This window comes from Physeter macrocephalus, chromosome 1 (assembly GCF_002837175.3).
Source record: "Physeter macrocephalus isolate SW-GA chromosome 1, ASM283717v5, whole genome shotgun sequence".
Taxonomy (NCBI): Eukaryota; Metazoa; Chordata; class Mammalia; order Artiodactyla; family Physeteridae; genus Physeter; species Physeter macrocephalus.
Genome location: NC_041214.2, coordinates 78,278,704 through 78,301,806, shown reverse-complemented (window position 1 = coordinate 78,301,806; position 23,103 = coordinate 78,278,704). Strand labels below are relative to the sequence as shown.

At 38.2% G+C, this 23,103-nt stretch overlaps 1 protein-coding gene across 1 annotated transcript in view; it reads right to left on the bottom strand.

The window, feature by feature from the left end:
- Nucleotides 1-22,375, bottom strand: part of SENP2 (SUMO specific peptidase 2) — a 32,642-nt gene extending 10,267 nt beyond the window's left edge. Inside the window, exons 1-12 of the mRNA XM_007116371.3 lie at nt 22,075-22,375; nt 20,081-20,136; nt 16,692-16,825; nt 15,762-15,828; nt 13,766-13,856; nt 10,374-10,542; nt 8,153-8,256; nt 6,127-6,221; nt 5,494-5,545; nt 4,747-4,810; nt 3,017-3,193; nt 1,355-1,486 (exon numbers count right to left, since the gene is read on the bottom strand). Of these exons, the coding sequence (XP_007116433.2) occupies nt 1,355-1,486; nt 3,017-3,193; nt 4,747-4,810; nt 5,494-5,545; nt 6,127-6,221; nt 8,153-8,256; nt 10,374-10,542; nt 13,766-13,856; nt 15,762-15,828; nt 16,692-16,825; nt 20,081-20,136; nt 22,075-22,175 (1,242 nt within the window). The 5' untranslated portion in view covers nt 22,176-22,375. The remainder of the gene's footprint in view (nt 1-1,354; nt 1,487-3,016; nt 3,194-4,746; nt 4,811-5,493; nt 5,546-6,126; nt 6,222-8,152; nt 8,257-10,373; nt 10,543-13,765; nt 13,857-15,761; nt 15,829-16,691; nt 16,826-20,080; nt 20,137-22,074) is intronic.
- Between the last annotated feature and the right edge of the window lie 728 nt (nt 22,376-23,103).

Here is a 23,103-nt window from a genome sequence, read left to right as displayed (position 1 = left end):
GTGCGCCACAGCTACTGAGCCTGTACTCTAAAGCCTGCGAGCCACAACTACTGAAGCCCGTGTGCCTAGAGCCCCTGATCCGCAACGAGAAGCCACCACAATGAGAAGCCCGCTCGCCACAACTAGAGAAAGCCCACGTGCAGCAACGAAGACCCAATGCAGCCAAAAATAAATAAATAAATAATTTTTTTTTTTTAAAAGAGCAAAAAAAAGAAGGAATGAGACTGTACTTTTGAGGCATATGAGTAAGAGAGACAAGAGAAAGAACTCAAGGAGAAAGTCTGCAACAATGAAAATGTATATGTAACTATATCACACACAAAATATGCAAAAATATTAACTGGAAGTGAATTTTACTATATATAAATTACACCTCAATTAAAAAAAATTAAATGGAAGGAAACACACCAAAACATTAGTATTTTGTTTATTTTTGAGTTGTGCCACTTTCAAACAATGTTTTTCCTTCACTTTTACTGTATTTTCCAAATTTTCTATAATAAACATATTATATTTATAATGTGAAACAGAAACATTCTAATTTTACAAGAATGTGTTTATATGTCACTAGTTATAGCGGGGAGGAAGGAAGGCAAAGGGAGAAAATGCAGGGGCTGAGCAGCTGGGTAAAGAACCAACTGGGAAATTGGCAAGAACCAAGAGCTACCTTTAGCTAAATACATAAGAATACAAGATGACAATGAGGCAAATTTTACAGTTATCACTCAAATGAAATAAAGAAAAAAATCACATAGTATACATACAGTGATCAATATATTCCTTTATTATTGAAAAAATAAAATGGCTCCTATAAGAATTCATCTAAAATAAAGTATCGCTTGCTTCCTTCCTTCCATTTATCACTTGCACCCAGGATTTATAAAAATCTCACTGAAGACTAGTAGATGCAGTGGTGGATGAAACAAAGCACAAATGCAGAAGAGGGAAACATTGATAATTAAAGGCAGCAAACAATCAGAATTAATCATGTTTTTAAGGTTTAAGATGTTTTTATTTTAGATAAACTAAAGCTACTTTACCAGCCCCCCTTTTTTTTTTTTTTTTTTTTGTGGTATGCGGGCCTCTCACTGTTGTGGCCTCTCCCGTTGCGGAGCACAGGCTCCGGACGCGCAGGCTCAGCGGCCATGGCTCACGGGCCCAGCCGCTCCGCGGCATGTGGGATCTTCCCGGACCGCGGCACGAACCCGCGTCCCCTGCATCGGCAGGCGGACTCTCAACCACTGTGCCACCAGGGAAGCCCTACCAGCCCCTTTTAATTGTGTAGAAACCACTATGGTTACAGACAGAAAATGGTTAAGCATGATAGTCAAAGGGGGAAAAAAAGACAACTTACTTCATCATTGAGCCAGTGATAGTTCTTCAAGGTCTGGATATCTCCTCGAGTGATTCGTAATTTGAAAGCACTACTTAGGATCTCATCCTGTGGGCCATGGCCTAGAGCATTACTGATTTCCTTTTCCATGTCCTGAATTATAAAGTCCAGAGGTTGCTACTTTAATATGGAACCACTATCAGATACTGAAAGTCTGAGATTGAAAAAAGCTTTTCATCTCTGTAATACCTGACCCTTAAGAAAAATATACCATCAAAGACCTACTAAATTGAAGTAGGAAAGGATTTCAATTTAGGAGCACAAAGCAATCTTACTACTAATGGTTATTAAAAATGCTAGTTCAATTATTAGCTTCTGAAAACAATAATTTGGTAATAATATTTAAAGTACACTCTTAATTATCCCACTACCATGTGGGATACATGAGCCAAACATGTACCAGATGCTTGAAGCACACCATTAATCCCTGCTTGTTGGGAAAGTATTATCACCATTTTATAGAAGAGGTAAAGCTCAGAGAATTTTGGTTACATGCTCAAAGTCATATAATGATTAAAAGGCAGAGCCAAGATTTGAACGCAGGAGTGTCTAACTCCTTAGCCTTTGCTCCTTTCACAATACTACAAAAGCATTTTCATACTTTCCTTATCTACCTCCTGAACTTTATCAAAGTAATAAAATTAGAACATCAAAGAGATCATTCTATCCACTTTTGACATGAAGAGAATAAGCAGAAACTAGAAAACTAGGCAGCAGTCTAGCAACTGAGTCCTTTTTGAATAGATGGCATCATTCTAAAGAATTACAAAGAGAAATGCATATTTAAGCTATAAGCCTGAATCTATAAACCAAATAGAAATTATTTCATCCAAATATTTTCAATACTGATCCCCCCCACTAAACACAATTTTGCAATTTTATGGATCTCTCTCTCTCCACCTGCATGCCCAACATATAGTAAGTGCTCAATAAATATTCACTGAATAGGACTGACTACCACAACAATAGAGAAGGAGTCAAGATGTGGGCTCACCTTTAAAATGAGAATTTTTAACTACCTTCATTTCCTTGTTTTCTGTAAGTTTTTACTTATAGAAACGTTTCAAATACAGTAATCATTGAAAGGGATATTTTAGTGAACCATAATCTCTTAACAAAAACCTCAATGAAGGGGAGTTCCCTGGCAGTCCAGTGGTTGGGACTTGGCACTTTCACTGCCTGGGCCTGGGTTCGATCCCTGGTTGGGGAACTGGGATCCCACAGGCTATGCATCTTGGCCAAAAATAAACAAATAAAATAAAGTGTTTAAAAAAAAAAAAGAACAACTGCAATGAACTCCTTCCTAATGTCAAACCCATACAGTGTAACTCAAAATATTTTAAGTTTAGAAAAAGAATCTACAAAGAACCCATTATATTTCAAGATATGTGACAATTCTGTCTACTCACATTTGCTGAAATTAATCTAATCCCTTAGGCCACTTTCACAGATCACTAATGATCAGTGTAGCCAGTGACTGACCAGCCCTTGGGCCTGATTTCTTTCATACATACATTCCCTAGCCTGGAGAAACTCTTCAAAACAAAACATTCACTCAAGTCTTAAATAACTGAGGTTATTTAAAAACATGCCCCTTATTCTGATCAACACAAGAAACAATACCTCTGTAAGTTCAAGAAGATCATCTGTCCTTTTATCCCTCTCTTTGCTTGAGCAATTTTTTTCTTTTGTCTCAAGTACTGACATCTTCCTCCTGAGTAAGCCATTGCTTCCACTGCCCAGGCGGAGTCGGGCTGACACTTCTTCAGATAAGTCAGGTTCCAGCTGGAGTCCCCTCCTCTGATCAAAAAAGTTCCCATATTCTGACATGTTTGATACTTGCACATATAAACATACGTAACACATGAAATATAAAACAGCACCATTATCTTGAAAGAAAAGAGAATTAGTAAATCCCCAAATGAGTAAAGTAGATTAAGCATATCTGCCTGTCCCTGGAAGAGGGAACAAAAATTGTTCAAGACCTAAGGCTCACAACAGGACACCTCAATTATAAACCATGAAGCAGAACATTCGTTTTCCCTGGAGGTAGCAAGAGAAGTATTTTCAGTTTTCTTATTTCAATTAAAAATAATATAGTTAAAAGACATTTTGAAAAGCTTTAAAAAAGCAAAAAATATGACCCATAATCCCACCACTCAAAATAAACCACTTCTATCCTTATACCAAGTAAACTCGTTCTACTTCATCCTTTTCAGAAAGTAATTATATATTATAGAAAAATGCACAAAACATTAATGTGCCACTTAATTTTTGTAATATTAACACCTATGTAACCACCATTCAGGTCAATAAACAGAATTTTGCCAGCATCCCAGAAACTCTGATAAGAATCTTTCCTTATCATGACCCTACGTAACTGTTAATACTGAACTTAAGTCATCTGGTAGGTAAACTTATCTAAAATTAGGAAATTTATTTAGAAATAGAGCATTGGGCTAGAACTACACTCTCAACACACGTAGCCAGTGCTCTTTACTCTAGCTAACTGCCAGATATACTGGTCCTAGGAAACCAGTAGCTGCTGGCCCTTCCACATGGTCCCAGATCGCAATGCCTTCAGGTTCATCAAGGATAGAAGCAGGATGTAGTCTTTAGCCAGGTAACAAATACATTAGAGAAGGGAACAATCTAAGACTTAGGACTTAAGATCATGACTTAAGACTATGACTTAGCCTTAAGACTAGTTCTCATGAAGATAACAAATGGGAAAAGAGAATCTTGATCAGACTGATTCTTAACACAAAGCAGTTCCCTAAACTTTGGTATTTCTATTACCTAAAATATGAAATAATCTAAAACTTCAAGTTTGCATTTAGTTTAGGAATATAATTCTTTTGGATATGGAGTGCTTAGTAAAACACTTTGCCACTATTATTTAAAATGTTGGTATTGCTATGGAGATCATTGGGACACTTCTTATTCTGATACTTATATAGAAAATTTAAAATCCAGTTAAGCAGAAGATTGGTAATATTTTCAAGTAAATATGAAATCTTGAATCTGAAAAGTCCTGAACAACTATTTTCCCTAAAGATGTATGGTTTTAAAAAATTCTCCAAAAGAAGCCAGGCAACACAGATAAGGTTTGGGATGGAGGCAAGTTAGTCTCTCTTACAAAGGTGGATACAGCACAGAGATAAAAATCTTGCAACTCAGAAGAAAGCCAAAGGTGTGTATCCTCAATGCCTGCTGCTTCTTCAAAGAAAACAACGGAATTAGAAATCAAAGTAACATATATCATCTTTCTTATTTTTCATGGGCACCAAAATTTTAACATAAGTCAGGTGAAAGAGTAAAAGATATAAAATTTAACTAGGGTTTCTACTTACACCTTCATTTTCTAGTCTGATTCCAACTGTCTTCTCTGTATCAGAAAGTTTCCCCTTTGAACACCTGAGGAAAAAAAGTGAGAGATTACAGACTGGATGACAGTAATCTGATACATATTTAACTAGTTTCAGAAAGAAGATTTAATAATTGTAAACAAATATTGCCTTGAGTTTATATAGTCCTCTAAACCAAAGGTTAGCAAAATTTTTCTAAAAAGGATCAGATAGTAAATATCTTAGCTTTGCAGGTCTTATGGTTTTTGTCACATCTTCTCAACTTTCATTGTAGTTTAAAAGCAGCCATAAGTAGTATGTAAATGAATGAGCATGACTGTGTCCAATAAAACTTTACTTACAAAAACAGGCAGGTGGACCAGATTTGGTCCATGGGCCATAGTTTACCAAACTCTACTATAAATGAACCAGCATCCAAAAACCTAAGGCACACAGAACTGCCTTCACTGTTCATATACTAGAGACGCTGATCACCAGAGATGCCCACCACACCCATGCTCTTGTCTAAGCAGTACCTATGCCTCCCAACCTGTAATGCCTAGGGGAGAAGGGCACCCTCCCAAGCTAGGGTGGACATCTGATACAAGAGCTACCTATGTACCCACATATGCTGACCAGCTACCAGAGCTGAGAAGAGTTCACAATTCCTCAGACATGGTTACTCAAAAATATAGTTTATAAAGTAAGAAAATAATATGTCAAAGAAAACTTAGAATAAACTGAACCATGTACCTCTTTTCACTTCTCACTGAACATAGAGGTCCCCTTGTTTCAACAACTCTATCTGTGAGGATGATAAAAAAAAAAGAAAAAAAAAAGCATTTCCTTTATTAATCAATCATATAGCTGGAATTTCAATTTACAGTTTCCAAAGTATCAAGATATTAATTTACACTGAAATGCTAAAATGGGTTCCAAAGACATTAGCCTCCATACAAATTAAGTTGCTTAAAAACTTATAAATCTCTTTCTCCTTTAAATATAATCTTTAGTGTAAACTGACTAATATCTGCTTATCTGGTAAGCTATCATTTAGTGTCATTTAGTGAACAGCAAGTGGAGAAATACAAGGAAATTAATATAAGGAATACAAAGAAATTAATTTTAGGCTCACAAAATATACACTACGATATAGAAGCTAGGAATAATAATCAAGAGGTACTTTCTAAATTGGCTTTATTTTGAAATAGCTTTTTTACTAAACTACTGGTACTGGTAGGCCCCCATCAATGCCCTGTGGTCTGATAATGTTTTAAAGTTTGGTACACCATCTTTTACTAGTATGTCATTTTTCAATTTTATATGCACTTGAACTAAGTTCAATATATTAAGACTATTAAGATACAGCTAAATCTGGGAACTCACATTGTTTTGGAACAAACTGAGTTGTTCTGACTCCATGACTTTGCTCTTGCCCCCAGCCTTTGGTCTTTAATGTGTCCATCTGACTTCTTTGAGAACTTAGAAACACAAAAAGTGAAGAAGATCAGATACAAAAGGAAAATCTATTATAAGTATTCATTATCTCTTTCTGGTAAGTTTCTCCAAACAGGAGTTATTGATAACCCAGAAATGTCAAATTACAAGAGAAAGGACGCAACATAGCATCATCTGGGACTAGGATAAAAGGAGTCTAATCCTGACTCTAATATTCCAGCCAAGTTACCTAACCTCCAGTTTCTCCATAATAAAAGTGGATGTTCTCAATCCTCAGCACCACCTTGACTGAAAAATCTCAGCATGATAACACCCAAGTTAAAAGACGAAAAATTTTAAACGATATACTGAAATGGATCCCAAATCAACACATTAAAAGAACATAAGAAGAAAAAGAACAACAACAACAACAAAAAACATAATAAGCAAAATAGTTTGAGGATTTTGCTGACATGACAAAACCAATAGTTCATGAAGCATACTGCTGCTTCCAACAGTGGCTAGTCAAAATGGAAAAAAATATGAACATTCTGATGGACTAAACTGAAATTCTTTTTTTTATCTTTTATTTTTTTTATTTTTATTTTTTTTTGTGGTACACGGGCCTCTCATGTCATGGCCTCTCCCGTTGCGGAGCACAGGCTCCGGACGTGCAGGCCCAGGGGCCATGGCTCACGGGCCCAGCCGCTCCGCAGCATGTGAGATCTTCCCAGACCGGGGCATGAACCCGTGTCCCCTGCATCGGCAGGTGGGCTCTCAACCACTGTGTCACCAGGGAAGCCCCCGAATTTCTTTTTAAATAAATTTCTTTATTTATTTTTTGGCTGTGTTTGGTTTTCGTTGCTGGGCGTGGGCTTTCTCTAGTTGCAGTGAGCAGGGGCTACTCTTCAATGCGGTGAGCGGGCTTTTCATTGCGATGGCTTCTCTTGTTGTGGAGCATGGGCTCTAGGTGCGTGGGCTTCAGTAGTTGTGGCAAACGGGCTCAGTATTTGTGGCTCACGGGCTCTAGAGCACAGGCTCAGTACTTGTGGCGCACGGGCTTAGTTGCTCCGCGGCATGTGGGATCTTCCTGGACCAGGGCTTGAACCCGTGTCCCCTGCATTGGCAGGCAGATTCTTAACCACTATGCCACCAGGAAAGTCCCTGAATTTCTTTTTAAAGTTCACAACCAAAGTTAAAATTCCCAAAGTTAAAATTCTTGTTATTTCTGCATGCAACAAGCTAGACAGTCTTGTGACTTCTTCACCTTCAACTTACTGTTACATAATTTCTGGGACTCCCCTCTGTGTATTCTCACACCGCTTGTTAGAATTATCAAGTAGACCTCAAACCTGAGCTCACATATTTTTTGTCCCCTTGTTTACAGGGAAATAAAAGGCCAGACATCAATTCCTTCTGCCATTCTCATCTATTTGGTCAACTCAGCACAGTTAATTAACAAGCAGTCTTGTAAGGAAAACTTATGACCTGGGATGATTTTAATCTTGTCTCTAGAGTGGAAGATTTCCGACTGTGCTAAGATGCATCCACTAGGATGCCTCAGAGACTGTGTGTACATGGCGGGGGGGCGGGGCGGGGGGCAAGAGATAAAGGGAGGGAAGAGCGGGGAAGAAGAGGGGGAAAAAGAGAGGAAGACAGAGGTCATGAGAAACGTGTGTTGGGGAGGTTGAAAAAACTCTCTGCTCCCTGGGAACCTGACTTCAACCAGTGATTCCACTTTTCTCTATCAGAGTTTTATGTAAGAGTTCACTTGAACAAAGGACTCTTAAAGCTAACAGAAAATTCTATTTTGTAAAACCACTGTTCTATATAATCCATCAGTACAGACAAATTACAGGGCTCACTCTCTCAATATTAATCTCTTTTTTCAACAAAGCTCTTCCCACCAATCCCTTCTCCAAAAATAAGGTAAAAGATGTCTGGCAAAGCATTTATCTTGTTAACGCATCTTTACCTATGATGAGTTGAAGTTACAGGAGGAACAGAGTTTCCATGACCACCTTCTTTAAGTCGCTCCAATAACCTTCGGTATTTCTCTCTTTCCTCTTTTTGAACACCCTAAATAAAAGAAAGCATTTAGATAACTACCAGCACATCAAACCTGTAATTAAATCATAAACAAAGACTAAGAGGTCAAATGCAGCTCACAGATGTGTTTCATTCGCCAGCACAGTGTTTTTGTAATTTTAGTGTTCTTTTAATTCCTTCAATTTTAATTACCAACTTTATAAATTAAAAAGAAAAATCCAATAACATCTGGTCTCTTTTGAAACACTGTATCAACAATCTGGAGCTATGTAAGACTATTTATTCCCTTTGGTCACCTATTCACTCCAGCCCATTTCACTCATTTACATTATCTGCTAGACCTTGATAGCATCTGAGTTTTTGACAGTGAAACTGGGTTAACCACAAAAAACTTAGCAGAAATAATCCACTTGCATATTCAGAACATTCAGCTTCCAAAACAGAACTGGTCTCACCAAAGTCACTAATGACCCTCTATGGCCAGATCCAATGGATACATTTTCAGCTCTTCTGTCACTTGACCTCTCTCTCCAGCACCTCACCCTGCTAACCTCACCTTGCCTTCCTGGACAATATACTCTCCTGATTTCTTTTTTTTTTTTTTAATATTTATTTATTTTCTTTATTTTTTTAGCTGCATCGGGTCTTAGTTGTGGCACGTGGGATCTTTGATGAGGCACGTACGATCTTTTGTTGCGGCGTGCGGGCTTCTCTCTAGCCGCGGAGTGTGGGCTCCAGGGCGCGTGGGCTCTGTAGTTTGTAGCACACAGGTGCTCCCATTGAGGTGCACAAGCTCAGTAGTTGTGGTGCATGGGCTTAGTTGCCCTGCAGGATGTGGGTTCTTAGTTTCCCAACCAGGGATCGAACCTGCATCCCCTGCATTGGAAGGTGGATTCTTTACTACTGGACCACCAGGGAAGCCCCTCTCCTAATTTCTTCTTATCTTCTCAATCTCCACTGAAGATTATTTCTTCTGCCTCCCTGTAAATGTCGATGGTTCTGCCCATTATCTCTTCTCACACTACATACTCTCCCTGAATAATCTCTTCAGCTCCCTTGATTTATCTAACACCAATATGCAGAAGATTCAGCAATGTGTCCCTAACCCTGCCTTCTTCTCAAAACTCCCATATATCCAAAAGTCTACGGGATAGGTCTTCTTGCATGTTTCACAGGCACTTTAAACAATGTCCATAACTGAAGTCATCACGTTCCCCTAAACACATAGGGTATCCTGGTCAGTGACACATATTTATCCAAGATTGAAATCTGGGACTCAGGCTCTTCCATCTAACCCTATATCACACTTAACCAGTAAGTACGTCCTTGCTAATACTACCTTCTAATGTTTCTAGAATATGGCCTGTGTATACCCCAATACATATCTGCTCAGTCCCATCCCTTATTTCTCATCTAGGAGGTACTGAAGCCTACTTTAATACCTCTCCTTAAAATCCCCTCCAGGGCTGCAGTCCATTCCTTTCTCTGCCTACTTGCTTGCTGATTACAACAATTAATGTATAAGCTCCTAGAGAACAGGGACCATATTTTACTCAATCCTGAATTGCTGAAAACTGGCACAGCACCTGGGACCCAAATAAACATTTCTTTGATGAACTAAGCTAAGTGGCTCAGAAAACCATCTAGCAAATTGCAATAGGTCATGGTCCAGGGGAAATGCCAGAGACAGGAATAGTTCTAAATTCTCCTGGAATAAGTGAAGACTTCAAGAGGGAAGGGAAGATTGTTGATGAAGACATCATGCTAGGTGCCCTAAAAATGGAAGTAAAAAGCAGACATGTACACCATTTACTTCCCTTACTTAGTCACAGTTATTACAGCTTATACAAGAAACAAGTTAGAATAATTCAGGCACCCAAAAAGAAAGAATCTATAATCGTACCTTTTCCTAACATGATTCCTTTTTCTTTCCTTTACCTGAAAATTGACTACATATATACAGAAGAATACATATAAGCATTGGAGTCAAATAGGGGCCAGATATAGAAGGGAGACTGGGAAATTTACAGTCCCTGTACACCCATTTATACCTTTTGTATTTTGTACCACAGAACATATACTATTTATCCCCCCACACCCAAATTCCTAAAATTGTTTTTAAAAAAGATCAGGCTAAAAGGGCTTACCTCCTCCACAGTACAATGGGGACGCCTCAGACCCTTGCCACCCTCTTCAGAAATCATCTCTGTTACAACCTGTTCCTGAGGCTTCCACATTAAGGAACTCTCCAGATTGCCTTTGCTATGGCGACGGCCACCTGGTCTTCTATTATAGGCTTCTGAACTCAAAGTAAAACTGAGAGGAAAAAAAAAAGAAAAAGTTATTCCCAAACGGCTTAAATTGCTGGAATTTAAGCTCCAGACAATCCTGTGATTAAGCTGTCTCAGGTTAAGCTTGCTCCTGGCAAATCAGACAACCACCATTCACAAAATTTAGATCTCTAGAGCAGAGGGCACCCCAGAATTCTGCTATGGAATGTCTATTCCCAGTCACCAGGGCTTCCACATGAAAGCCTTTGCCTTTTTCCTCATGCCCAATTTTCCAACTCCAACTCTGGCTTAGCTCGCTATTACACAACATACCCTCCTCTCTGGTACTACACTTTTCCTTTAGTCATTTGGCACCACTGAAATTAATTATTGGTGTGATTGATTAATTATTGGTGTCACTGTGGGACTGCATCTCACACTAAACTTTAAAGTCCATGAAGACAGAGATTTCATCCTTCCACCACCGTATCCTGGTACATGATCTAAGCCAAAAGGCACTCAATCAGTATCTGCTGAATACTAAATTAATGAATACTAAATTAATAAATGCTAAAGAATGGGAAGCCATGAAGCCCTCAGTTAGTCATTGTTGCTGGTTGATAGAGCCTGCCTCTCTTGCCATTACCGATAATGGAACAAATTGACATCGTACCTCTCTTGATGTGAGGTTTAAGAAAGGACACATCACATATGCAGTATTTTTACCAAAAAATTTGCATAATCTAAAATAAATCATGAGTAAACAGACAAAACTAAGGGATTCTACAAAAGCAATGCTTTGTACTCTTTAAAATTATTCATGCTATTACAGACAAAGAGGCTGAGGCGTTGTTCCAGATTAAAGGAGATCAAAGAGACATGAAAATTAAATGTAATACATGATCCCGCCCTGAACTGTGGGCCAGAAAAAAATCATCTCTATAATAGAGAAATTTAAATAAGATTATATAATAGTACTATATCAATGTTAAATTTTCTGATTTTGGTAATCTGTGATTATGTAAGTGAATGTCCTCATTCTGAGAAATAAACACACTCATGAACTTATGATTAAAGGGGCATGAGTCTAAGACTTACTCTCAAATGATTCAGAAAAAAATATTATGTACATATAACAGAGAATGATAAAGCAAACTGGAAAAATGATAACAACTGGTGAATCTAGGTCAAATGTATTCACCTACAGAGTTTCAAAATACTGTACATGAAGCAAAAACTGACATAACTAGATGAGAGAAATAGTCAAGTCCACAATTACAGTAGGAAACATCAACACTCTATACTCATCAATCAATAAAAAAGTAGACAGAAAATCAGTAAGATCTGTAAAACATTATCAGCAAACTATTAATAACTGACATTTACAGAACACTCCACCCAACAATAGCAGAATACACATTCTTTTCAATGAACATGGAATATCCAGACTGAATATATTCTAGGACATAAACAATGTTCATAAATTTAAAAGGACTGAAATCATACTAAGTATATTCTCTGACCATAATGAAATTAAACTAGAAGTCAGTAACAGAAAGATATCTGGAAAGCCCCAAGTATCTGGAAATTAAACAATATAATTCTACCCTTCTAAATAATCACAGGTTAAAGAGGAGGAGTATGAATGAAGAGTTGAATGAAGAGTATAAGCCGGATTGTAGAATTAACCTTAGTTTCAGCTTAACCAGTTTTCTCAAAATTATATTCAGATTATTGATCTTTTCAGGAATACTACATTAGGTGATGATGTCCTGCTCAGTGCAATGTATCTGGAGGCCAGGAGGTGAGTTTGCCCACTGTGGGTGATTTAAACTTTGATCCTTTGGTTAAGGTGGCATCAGGCAGGTTTTTCCACTCTGAAGTTACTTTTTCCCTTTATAATTAGTAAGTAATTTATGGGGAAAAATTCTGAGTTTATGTAAATATTCCATACTTCATCAAACTTTTACTTACTAGTTTTAGCTCAACTGACAATTCCTGTATATATCAGTTATTACTGTGATAGTTAAAAAATGGTGATTTTCTAATTCCATCATTCCTTCTACACTTACTAGTTGGCATTCTACTATAAAGACCTTTTCCTCCCACACTATGTATTTATTTATTAACATGTGTATTCTTGTCTTTATTCATTTGATGCTTAAATTGTCCCCAACTGGCCAGTGAAAGCCCTTCAAGTTTCCTCCTGTGTCATGTTGATAATGTCCCCAGGTTTTTAGGGCTCCTTTAATTGCTGGCACAGGACGTTCCACAATCATTTTTTACTTTATCTCTCCTAAGCCTACAATCAGCTGTTTATCCACCTCCAAGGAGCCTTACTTTTTAGAGTTAGTGTCTCATTTTCAAACATGAGTGGACAGCCAAGGATTACCAGGTATCTGAATAAGAACTCAAAAGAAAGATAAAACCAAAATAAACCAAAGGGGGAGGAGTAACTCAAAGGAAGCAGACAAAGCAAGGAGGAGAAGAAATTTTAAAATAATTAACAGCTTTAGAGAGATAAGAAAAGATATTGCATCTCTATAGTAAGAATTCGATGGTTGGAGAAAGAAAAAGCCATGGGGAATAGGGAGTGGGAGGATACTTACAACTTAAAAACTATGAAGCCAAAAAAAAAAACCAAAAGTATACATATATGTTTATCTCTGTGGTAGAAGATTTTTTTTAAAAAAGGGTAAGGACAAAAACAAAAGAGAATATATACGAAAATTAAATTAGACCCATAAGGTCCAATATCCAAGCAACAGAAGTTCTAGAAAGTGAGAACACAGAGAGAAGAAAATTACTAATAAAATAATAACAGTTCATTGTATACATGATTTCTGCACTGTTCTGAATGCATATACTTCAAAAAAAAGTTTAGAAGTGAGTGACAATTCTTTTTTAAAAGGTTTTAAAGGGCATTCCTGGCAGTCCAGTGCTTTCACTGTTGAGGGCCTGGGTTCAACCCCTGGTCGGGGAACTAAGATCCCACAAGCCACATAGTGAGGCCAAAAATAAAAATGAAAAATAATTTTAAAAATTAAAGGTTTTCAAAATCAGATTATATAGGCATATGATATGGTAGAAAAAGTAACACACACTTGAGTACATCTCTCACCAGCTGTATGATATTTGGCAAGTTACTAACCTCAGAGTACTTACTTAACAAGATTACATAATAGAATAAAAGTGAGAATGCCTAGCAAGAGTGAGCACCTAAAAATTACTAAGTTTCCATTTACAGAAAGACAGAATTTAACACTTACCCAAAGGAAGGCAGGACTCTGCGTGGCTGATCTCGAGTTACTGTCACTCTGATCTTTGGATAGTCACTTATTCCATTAGGAGATTTATTACCTATTTTTAAAAACCATTTGTAATTGTAAAAGAAAAACAAAAAACACACACAAAAAAACCTGTGAACAGTCTGCATTAGAAAAGAAAATCTGGACTTCCCTGGTGGCACAGTGGTTAAGAATCCACCTGCCAATGCAGGGGACACAGGTTGGAGCCCTGGTCCAGGAAGATCCCACATGCTGTGGAGCAGCTAAGCCCATGTGCCACAACTACAGAGCCTACGCTCTAGAGCCCATGAGCCACAACTACTGAGCCCTCATGCCACAACTACTGAAGCCCACGCACCTAGAGCCCGTGCTCTGCAACAAGAGCAGCCACCGAAATGAGAAGCCCGCACAGCACAACAAAGAATAGCCCCCACTCGCCGCAACTAGAGAAAGCCTGCTCGCAGCAACGAAGACCCAACGCAGCCAAAAATAAATTAATTTAAAAAAAAAAAAAAAAAAGAAAGAAAAGAAAATCTGTGAGCAGTCTATACTGTAGAACTAAATATCTTATTTTTTCAAATCCTATTACTTTCTAGCACACATTTTGTAAAAGTTAAAGGAAAAGCAATAGTGCTTAGTCTGTCTTTGCTCTCAGGTAGGTAGTAACAATTCATAGGAAAGCTTTACTAGTTTTGCTTGCTGGGGCCAACAAAAGGCATGAAGAACGCAATGATTATAAACTCTGTAATCTAATCAGATTGAGTAAACTTTTCAAATTGTTTCTTCTTCTCAAGAAAACAGAAGTATTTTTAAATGAAAATCTGTTTTGTTACTACATTTCCCTGGAAGCTTCTAATACTTGTGAGATGGTTACTATACCTCAAAAAAGGGTAACAAAATTTTCGTCAGCCACATTATCTGCTGGAGCTACTTCAGGGGTTTGGAGTCCCTGAGGACTCCAAAATGCAAAGAGGTCTAAAGCTCAAAGTTTTTTCTTAAGTCAGTAGCAGCAAAACATGAACTGACCTGCATTCATTTGTTTGTAAAACCTGACTTGAATCAATGTTCAATCCTGTTGGGGTTTTTAAAATAATATTCAATAAACTGAAAAATGTGGAATTCCCAAACATATCTCCAAGCGTTTCCGATTTGAGATTGTGGATTTCTTTATATAAGAAATCTGCCCTAGGAATACCCATGCTTCTCTGACTAGGCTACACAAACCCACAGAAATATAGTGCTCGTACTTCAGGCTCAAGATAAATCTACCATCCTCTCTATATGTCAATTTTCTGAACCCACAACTTCTCTAAAAGCTCTTTTTCCCCCTTCCTCTCAAACTTTACAAGCCTATCTGTGTGGCAGAGATCACAATCATTTTCAGGACTCTGGCTTCTTCCTATTTTTCCCCACCAGAGCATTTTATATAGTATATATAATAATTACAATTCAATTTCGGGGTCTAAGGATGATATGGAGGTTCCTAATCCACAAAACCATGAGAACTGGGAACCTAAGGTTGCTCCCCCATCAGATGATGTCCCTCAAAGGCAGGGTTTTATTATTTTGTTATTTTATTATGTTGTTATTTGTTTTGCTATTTTGTTATTAAAGGTTTTATTATTCTATTATTTTGTTTTGTTATTTTGCTACTAAATGTTTTATTATTTTGTTATTCCTGATAACTTAGCACAGTGTCTGACAGAGTAAGCTCTCAGGTAACACTTTTTTTTTTTTCTTTTTAATAAATAAGCCCTGATCTAAGTCACATTAAAGACACTGGTAAAGCAAACAGGAAACATAACAGTAAATTCAAAGACAATACTAAAGGAAAGCTATTTGCTTTTTAGAATGGTAGGGAGAATATATCTGTGTTCTCATCCAAAGCCAAATCAGTGTTTTCCTTTCACATTCCCAAAACTCAGAGAACAGAGGCAGAAGGAGGTAGGGGAAGCAGAAATGTTCTTGACCACCTCACCCAGTTTCAGCATGTTGTTCCAGGATCTGGAATCTGTCAGTTCAGAAGATGAAGAGTTCGAAAATACCTTAAAATCAAAAAGAATCATCTCTGTATTCACTCTTAGAATTTAAATAAGTCTTAATATGAAAAAAAAAATCACTCTATTGGTGATGATTTAGTTACCTCACAGAAGAAATTTCATCAATAAGACCAAAGGTTTAATTTGTGAAGACTCACAAAATGATGTAAAAAGTAACAATTCCAGATTCTTCAAACATACTTAAACAAGAAAACCAGATGTAGAGTTGACTCTTGAACAACAAGGGTCTGAACTCCTTGGATCCAATTAAATGTGGATTTTTTTCAACAGTAAATACTAGTGCACTACATGATTACTAGTTGGGACTCCACGTATGCAGAACCTCAGATATGGCAGAACCAAGGATCTGGAAGGCCAACTATGTGAGTTTTCGACTGTGTGGAGAGTTGGGGCCCATAACCCAAGCATTGTTCAGAGGTCAACTGTATTAGTAATTAGGCTCCTTATAAATATTTTTTAAATGTGCCATTTCTTAATCTTTCATTTTTTGGTCTCTATATCAAGGCTAATTAAGACATGAACATTTAGGAAAGAAGTCATTCTACATATTAACTCCTAAAAAGAGAATATTTCTAAAATTTAACTTTGGGGCTTCCCTGGTGGCGCAGTGGTTGGGAGTCCACCTGCCGATGCAGGGGACGCAGGTTCGTGCCCCGGTCTGGGAGGATCCCACATGCCGCGGAGCGGCTGGGCCCGTGGGCCATGGCCGCTGGGCCTGCGCGTCCGGAGCCTGTGCTCCAAAACGGGAGAGGCCCGCGTACCGCGAAAAAAAAAAAAAAAAAAAAAAATTAACTTTAATGATTAAGTACAAAGACCAGTAGCCCCAGTGAAGCCTTATCCCCACTGACCTCTCCTGAAGGGACCACATTCCGTGTTCCATTACAAGCAGAAGTCACCATGGGCTTTGTGGTCAGCTGGAATGGGAATCCAAATAAGCTGGCAGCATTGCAGAGACTGCTTTTCACTTGGTGAATAAAGCAACCTAGAAAGTGTAATATAGATTACATATACATATATAGAGTACTTAAACTTTTAGCAAAAAAAAAAAAAAAAAAAAAAAGATTATATCTTAGAAAAGGCCTCTCTCAATTTTTATTAGAAGTCCTATCTTCAACCATTGAGAGAAAAAGGTTCCTGTAAAAATAATTTTTCTCGTATCTGAATAACTGTAATTCCAGCATTAGCATTTTGGGGTTTTTTTAGTAAAATATCTAGGAGGTTACAAAAGCATGAAACCATCATTTTAGCAAATCACGTACTAATTCACAAAAAAAAGTCCTGAAATGATAGCTTTTAAGCAATGAGTTCCCCAGAATATATACTGTAAAATAAATCTTTTCCAGAGACATAGGGGCATAACTTAGACAACCTGGAGCATACAGTTACTAGGTATGGCAGAATTCTAGGAAGCATTACCATTTACTCACTGGTTTGTCCTTACTTCTCAGGCAGGTTAACAATATAGTTGTCCTAAACAACTACTTACTACCTTGGCTATATCCAGGATGGAAATTAGTGAAGTATAAGATATGCGGCTCCTAAACGTCTAGGATGAAACAAAGCTATTCCTCTACTGGAGAAGATGTGTTGGAAGATCTCAGACTCACCCCTCCCTGCCATCAAAAATAAAGATTACAAAATAAGTAAGTAAATAATTAAGGGGGAGGGGTAGATTTCAATGCTTTCCCCACTTCCTCCTTTTATCACACTACCCCCTTCTCACTTCCTACACTGTTGATTTGTTTTCTACAATTTCCTTTCTATTTCCTAATTAAGGTTTTCTAAAGCACTAGTTTGAGATAAAGGGGTCATCATCTTAACCATATTCTGCTTTAGAGAAAAATACCCTGAAAGTGAAATGGTGGCTTTTAAACATCAAGCACTCCAGAACATGTAAGATATAAAATACTTTCCAGGAAGATAGGGGAATAACTTAAACAAGAAAGGTGTGCTAGATGGGTAAAGCAGAATCCAATTTGAAGTAATCTGTCACTATAGAACAGTTAGAAGTACCAAAATTTGCAAATGCCTTGATAACCTGGAGAGAATTCCAGGTTATCCCTCTAATAATGTTGAGGGATATCACTTACATTCTACTGTGCTGTAAGTGGGAGAAAAAGAACTTTAGGGATTGGTGCTTATCATCCAGATTGTCATCCAGACTCCAAACGGCAGGAATTACTCGTAATAACATAAATGCGTAATAGCATAAGTGCACACAAAAAGTATTGTGATATTTTTCCCGTAAGTTTTGTCAAAATCTGAGTATGTCCCAAAATTATGTCAAAAGATCTCATTGATTAAAAAAAAAAGCAGGCAGGAAGGCTCATCTCATCTATAAAATGAAGATAAGACCATCTTATTTTGCTGAGACTAGACTAAGTAGATCGCTTCAGATCCCTTTCATCTGTAAGATCATGAGTCTGCAGTTCTAAGCTGCTTCTTCTTTTCACTCTTCCTTTTTTTCTCTCCAAAGCAGCCAACAGACTCATACTGTCCAATATAGGAGCCACTATCCACAGGTAGTTACCTAAGTTTAAATTTAATTAAAATTAAATTCAGTTCCTCAGTTGCACAGCCCCACTTCAGGTGCTCAATAGCCATCATCTCACAGAGTTCTATTGGCCAGCACTGCTAGAGACCTCTACAAACTCTACCAGGAAGTATTATCTCTGCTACCCACTGCTTCCCCCTTGGCTTAGGTTCCCTGCTATAGTTTCTAGTCAGAAAATCTTAATATATATTTCGTGGAAATCATGGACGGAGAGAACCTTAACATACCAGAATTATTTCAGGAACCTTCTCTAATACCACCATCAAAGTTTTTTGCTTTTTGTTTTTAACCACATACAGCTGTTTATTTATATTTTTCTATAAAATTGACTCACTTTTTTTTTGCTAAACAAATGTATTTGTGAAAGGTAACTTTATATTACTACTGTTGATGTAAAGCAACCTTATTTGCCTTATGAAGAAATGAAAACAACAATATTAAGTTCTAGCTGGGCTTGTTAAAAAAGGGAAGATTAGCATGTATTAGACAAGTTTTAAATACATACTAGTATTAAATCAACGTTTTCTGCTTAAAATAATCAGAAATTTAAAATACCTGAAAAGGATACAACATTTTTATTTTATAACATAATTCAGATGATACTTAATGCTATGAATGTTGTATCTCCTAAAATCATTTATTTCTTGAATTGGTATCTACCCTGTGCTTTGGGAAATACTGTCCTAATGAATTTAGTATAAACTCCTGGCATTCAAAGTCCCTCGGTATTCTGAACTCTCTTTGGTCAACTTTTTCCCTAAGTTCTATTTGCTATTTCCTGAATTACACAATTTCCCATACTGTTCCCTCTGCCTAGAATGCTTTTCCTTCTTATTGCTCTCTGTCGATACCCTATCTATCCTTCAAGACTCATTTCACATATTAGATCCTTCATCAAATATTTACTGAAACTCTTAACCAGAAGAAAACTGGACAGTATTTTGTTTCTACCTTTCTTATATCACTTATCATATCCTCATAGACATTAGTATTATTTATGTACTTGTCTTAAAACCCCCCACTATATAATCATACATCCCCTACAATTTTAAGGTCCTTAAAAATAGAGACCCTGTCATACTCATTTTTGTACTTCCTGTGGAACCTAACACATTGCTCAACAGTAAGACAGGCTCAGTAAGCACTCATTGGATTTAAATGAAGTCTTAACACAGACATGTCCACTCTTTACCTCATCCGGAGGCAGATTCAAATTCACATGCATTTTTGAGAAAGAGGAAAATATTACTATAGTATCCCACTGCGCCTTTTCCCTTTACTCTAATCTAGTTTTATTCTCTTCTACCAAGCAATGTCTAGTCCTTCAGATATAGGGAAGTAAACAATTTGAGGCAACAGATTACACTGGTTCACTCAGCTATCCGAACTAGACGACTCAGTTTAAAGTAGTTTTTACAGTGTTTTCTCCCCAAATTAAAAAGCACCTTTTCTTTATAGGAAGATTCAGAAATGTGAAATGTACTTTCAACATACAGGCTTATTTATCTGGAAAGATACTTACGTCTCTGCTAATACTGGTTACCTCTAGAGAAGATAACTGAGTAGAAGAGGGACAGGAAAGAGACTTACTTTTCACCGTATGTACTTTTTATCTTTTGAATTTTGTCCACACATAAACTTTTCTTATTTAAAAAACTAACTTTTAAAATTAATATTTAATACCTAATCTCGGTCTTTTGGCTGGTATTTCATCAGTGTCCACTGTAGTAAGCAGAGTGCTGAAAAAAGAGAAAAAAGATATATATGCATATATTCATATACACACATATGCACTCCTATAAGTAAGCTTACTATTCATGCAACACACCCCCTTCCATTCACTTTGTCATAAAATGAGATCCAACTAACGTCTATGCTATAGTAGGCCTTTATCATTTGAAGATGTAACACTATGGTTTCAACTATATGAGATCCAAAACTCCCTATTACATAATAATCTGTAGTCTGGCTAAAGTACAAACATGAAACTGGTCAGAACTCACTTAACTAGTAAATGAATATAGGTAAAAGCTTAGGACTATGCTATTCCTTTCCTCTCCAGAAATGTTTTAAGAACAAATAATATCCTTTTGAAAGATGACACCCTCCCCAAAGAAAGTCACTTTCTACTTCAGATAGAAGTAGACAATACAAGAAGCCTCAAAACATAGTTCTCAGCCAGAAAAAGGTGTTATATTTAACTGCATTTTTATCATGGAAACTATGTTACAGTGATAACAAAGAATTTGGAAATTCAGGAAACTTTTTGGACTTATACCTCAAGAATGTTAAAGGTTCATGGTATAATCATCCTTCTAAAGATGATTATGATCATATTTACAAAAAAATGAACAAAATAAATCCCAGGAGAATACCATTCAGTTCATAACTTTGAACATCCCAACAAGACTTCCTATCTTCATCTGGACTGAAAAATAGCTTACATTTAAGACAGTTGTTTTAGATAAAGGATGTGGTAAAGACAGGGAGTTTGACCTACAAGCCACTATTTCCCTGACCAGCAGAGATTCGCAGTAAAAATAAAGGACAGGGGAGAGGAAATTAACATTTCCTTATTCAATAAATATGTACCAGGTGCCTATCACGCACCAGCCTCTGCACAAGGCCCTTGGGTCAGAATATACAAACACTACCCTTATATACCATAAGCATCATTCTAGGTACTTGTTGTCAAATTATCCTTATATCAACCCTACAGAAAGGTAGAAAGAATACGTTAAAACCTTGCCCTCTCTGGAACACATGATGGAATTTAGCTCACAGCCAATTCATCAATGATCTGAATTCTTAGACTCATACATTAAGTTATCATCTTGTTTTCTCAAGCTCCAAGAAACCATCCTCCAATGATCTTGAGGCTTAATTAAAAAAATGAAATTAACACTTGATCATTAAAAGTTGGGAGGTTATGTATAGAATTGGTATGGTACTTTATTCTCTAGATTAATTCTTAGGGAAGGGGGTAGACACTATGAAATGGGACAAACCAACAGGTAAATGCTGAGAACAACTTTTAGTTTCCCAAAAATTTTAACTGAATTTTAGAGTACCGACTAGTGATCTTTTTAAAGGAATGAAGTACCTTTTTTTTCTCATACACTAATTCTAAAGCACAGAATCACTCTCCCTCCCCAGCAAAACACACACACACACACACAGTTTGACAGCTGTTTCAGAACAAGACAGCTGCTGTCTCTTGGTGCTAAGAGAACAGTAAGTGTAATCGAAAGGGCTTTGGGCAAGCTGTGAGTCTCACTTCCCTTAACTGCACTTATTGCACACAGATGACACTCGGGAGTGTGCTTTGTAAACAGGAGCCACACAAAGACAGTATTCCTTCAATTTTCAGTTTTCAATCTAAGAGCAGCAAAATATGATACAGCCCCATTTGTTGACAGCAACCAGCTTGGACTCTGACAAGAAAGATCCTAACCGTCACCGACCACTAGCTCCTTCCATCATCAGGATTCGCATCTGCACAGCGCGGAGGAGCGACTATGTCACCAGGGCATCCGCGACACGCACCTCTAACGCCTCCGCCCAGCTACCTGTTTCTGCCGAGCGGGGCCTGCCTGGCTGGATCAGCGTTATGCCGGCCGAGCCCGGGGTGGGGGAGGGGAACAGCCAGGCCGGCGCTCGGCCCCCTCTCCTCTCACCTGTTCGAGCGCCGCCTCTTCAGGAGGGCCCGGGCAGGGGGCACCGGCCGACCACAGAAACGGAAAATGGTGCCGAGAATCCTAACCAGCCATTTGTACATACCAGGCCCAAGCAGCAGCGGCGGCCGACACACCCCGAGACGCAAACCCCAGAGCTGTCGCCGCCGCTGCCGCCTTCGCTGCCTCGGCCACCAACGCCAAAGCTCAGTCGCCGACTTGTGACGCAGTCCTACGGCCCACAGATACAACGTCACCCGGGCTACAGGACGCCCCCGCTTGCCACCGCTTCTGACGTCACCTCCTCCCACCCGACCGGAAAGCATCTTCGCCCTCAACCTGCGCAGGCGCAACCTAGGTCCCCACCTCCCGAGCCTAGCAACTAGAATGCCTGCGGGATGGTCCCGGCCCAATCGCTAACGAGATCGCAAGGGCTGTGGGCGGGGTTTTCTCTCCGGCGGAGCCAGTCCTGAGACGGCCCGCGGGACAAGGCCCACGGGCCGCATGTGAGGGTTCTCCACCCGGGAGGGAGCGCTCCCAGCGCTGAAAAACAGTAGGTGATCAGTAAATGTTTGAGTGCACCAAATAAAGGTTAGTCAGGTTAATTAACAAACATTTACCCTGCTAGGCGCCCTTTACTTTTCACATACTTTGTGGCGCCCTTTACTTTTCACATACTTTAAGGCGCCCTTTACTTTTCACCTTCATTTATCCCAGCAACCGCAGGCGATGCGGAGCCTTGTGCCCATTTTTAATAAGGAAATCCAGGCATAGAGCGATTAAGTAATTGCCTAAAGTCAAAAAGCTAGCTAGTGGCACAGCTGGAATTTGAACCGTAGTCTGTGTAACAGCGCCACAGTCCCTCGCCCTTGAAGTCCGTCTACTGGCAGAAACATGATTACAAATTACAAGATAATTGGCTGTAAGTAAACTATACTTCAATTAAATTTTTTAAAAGATAATTGGCTGCTGTGATAAAGGTGGGTAGAAAGTGCAGTAGGGGCCAGAGAAAGGAAAGCCGTTGGCTAGGTA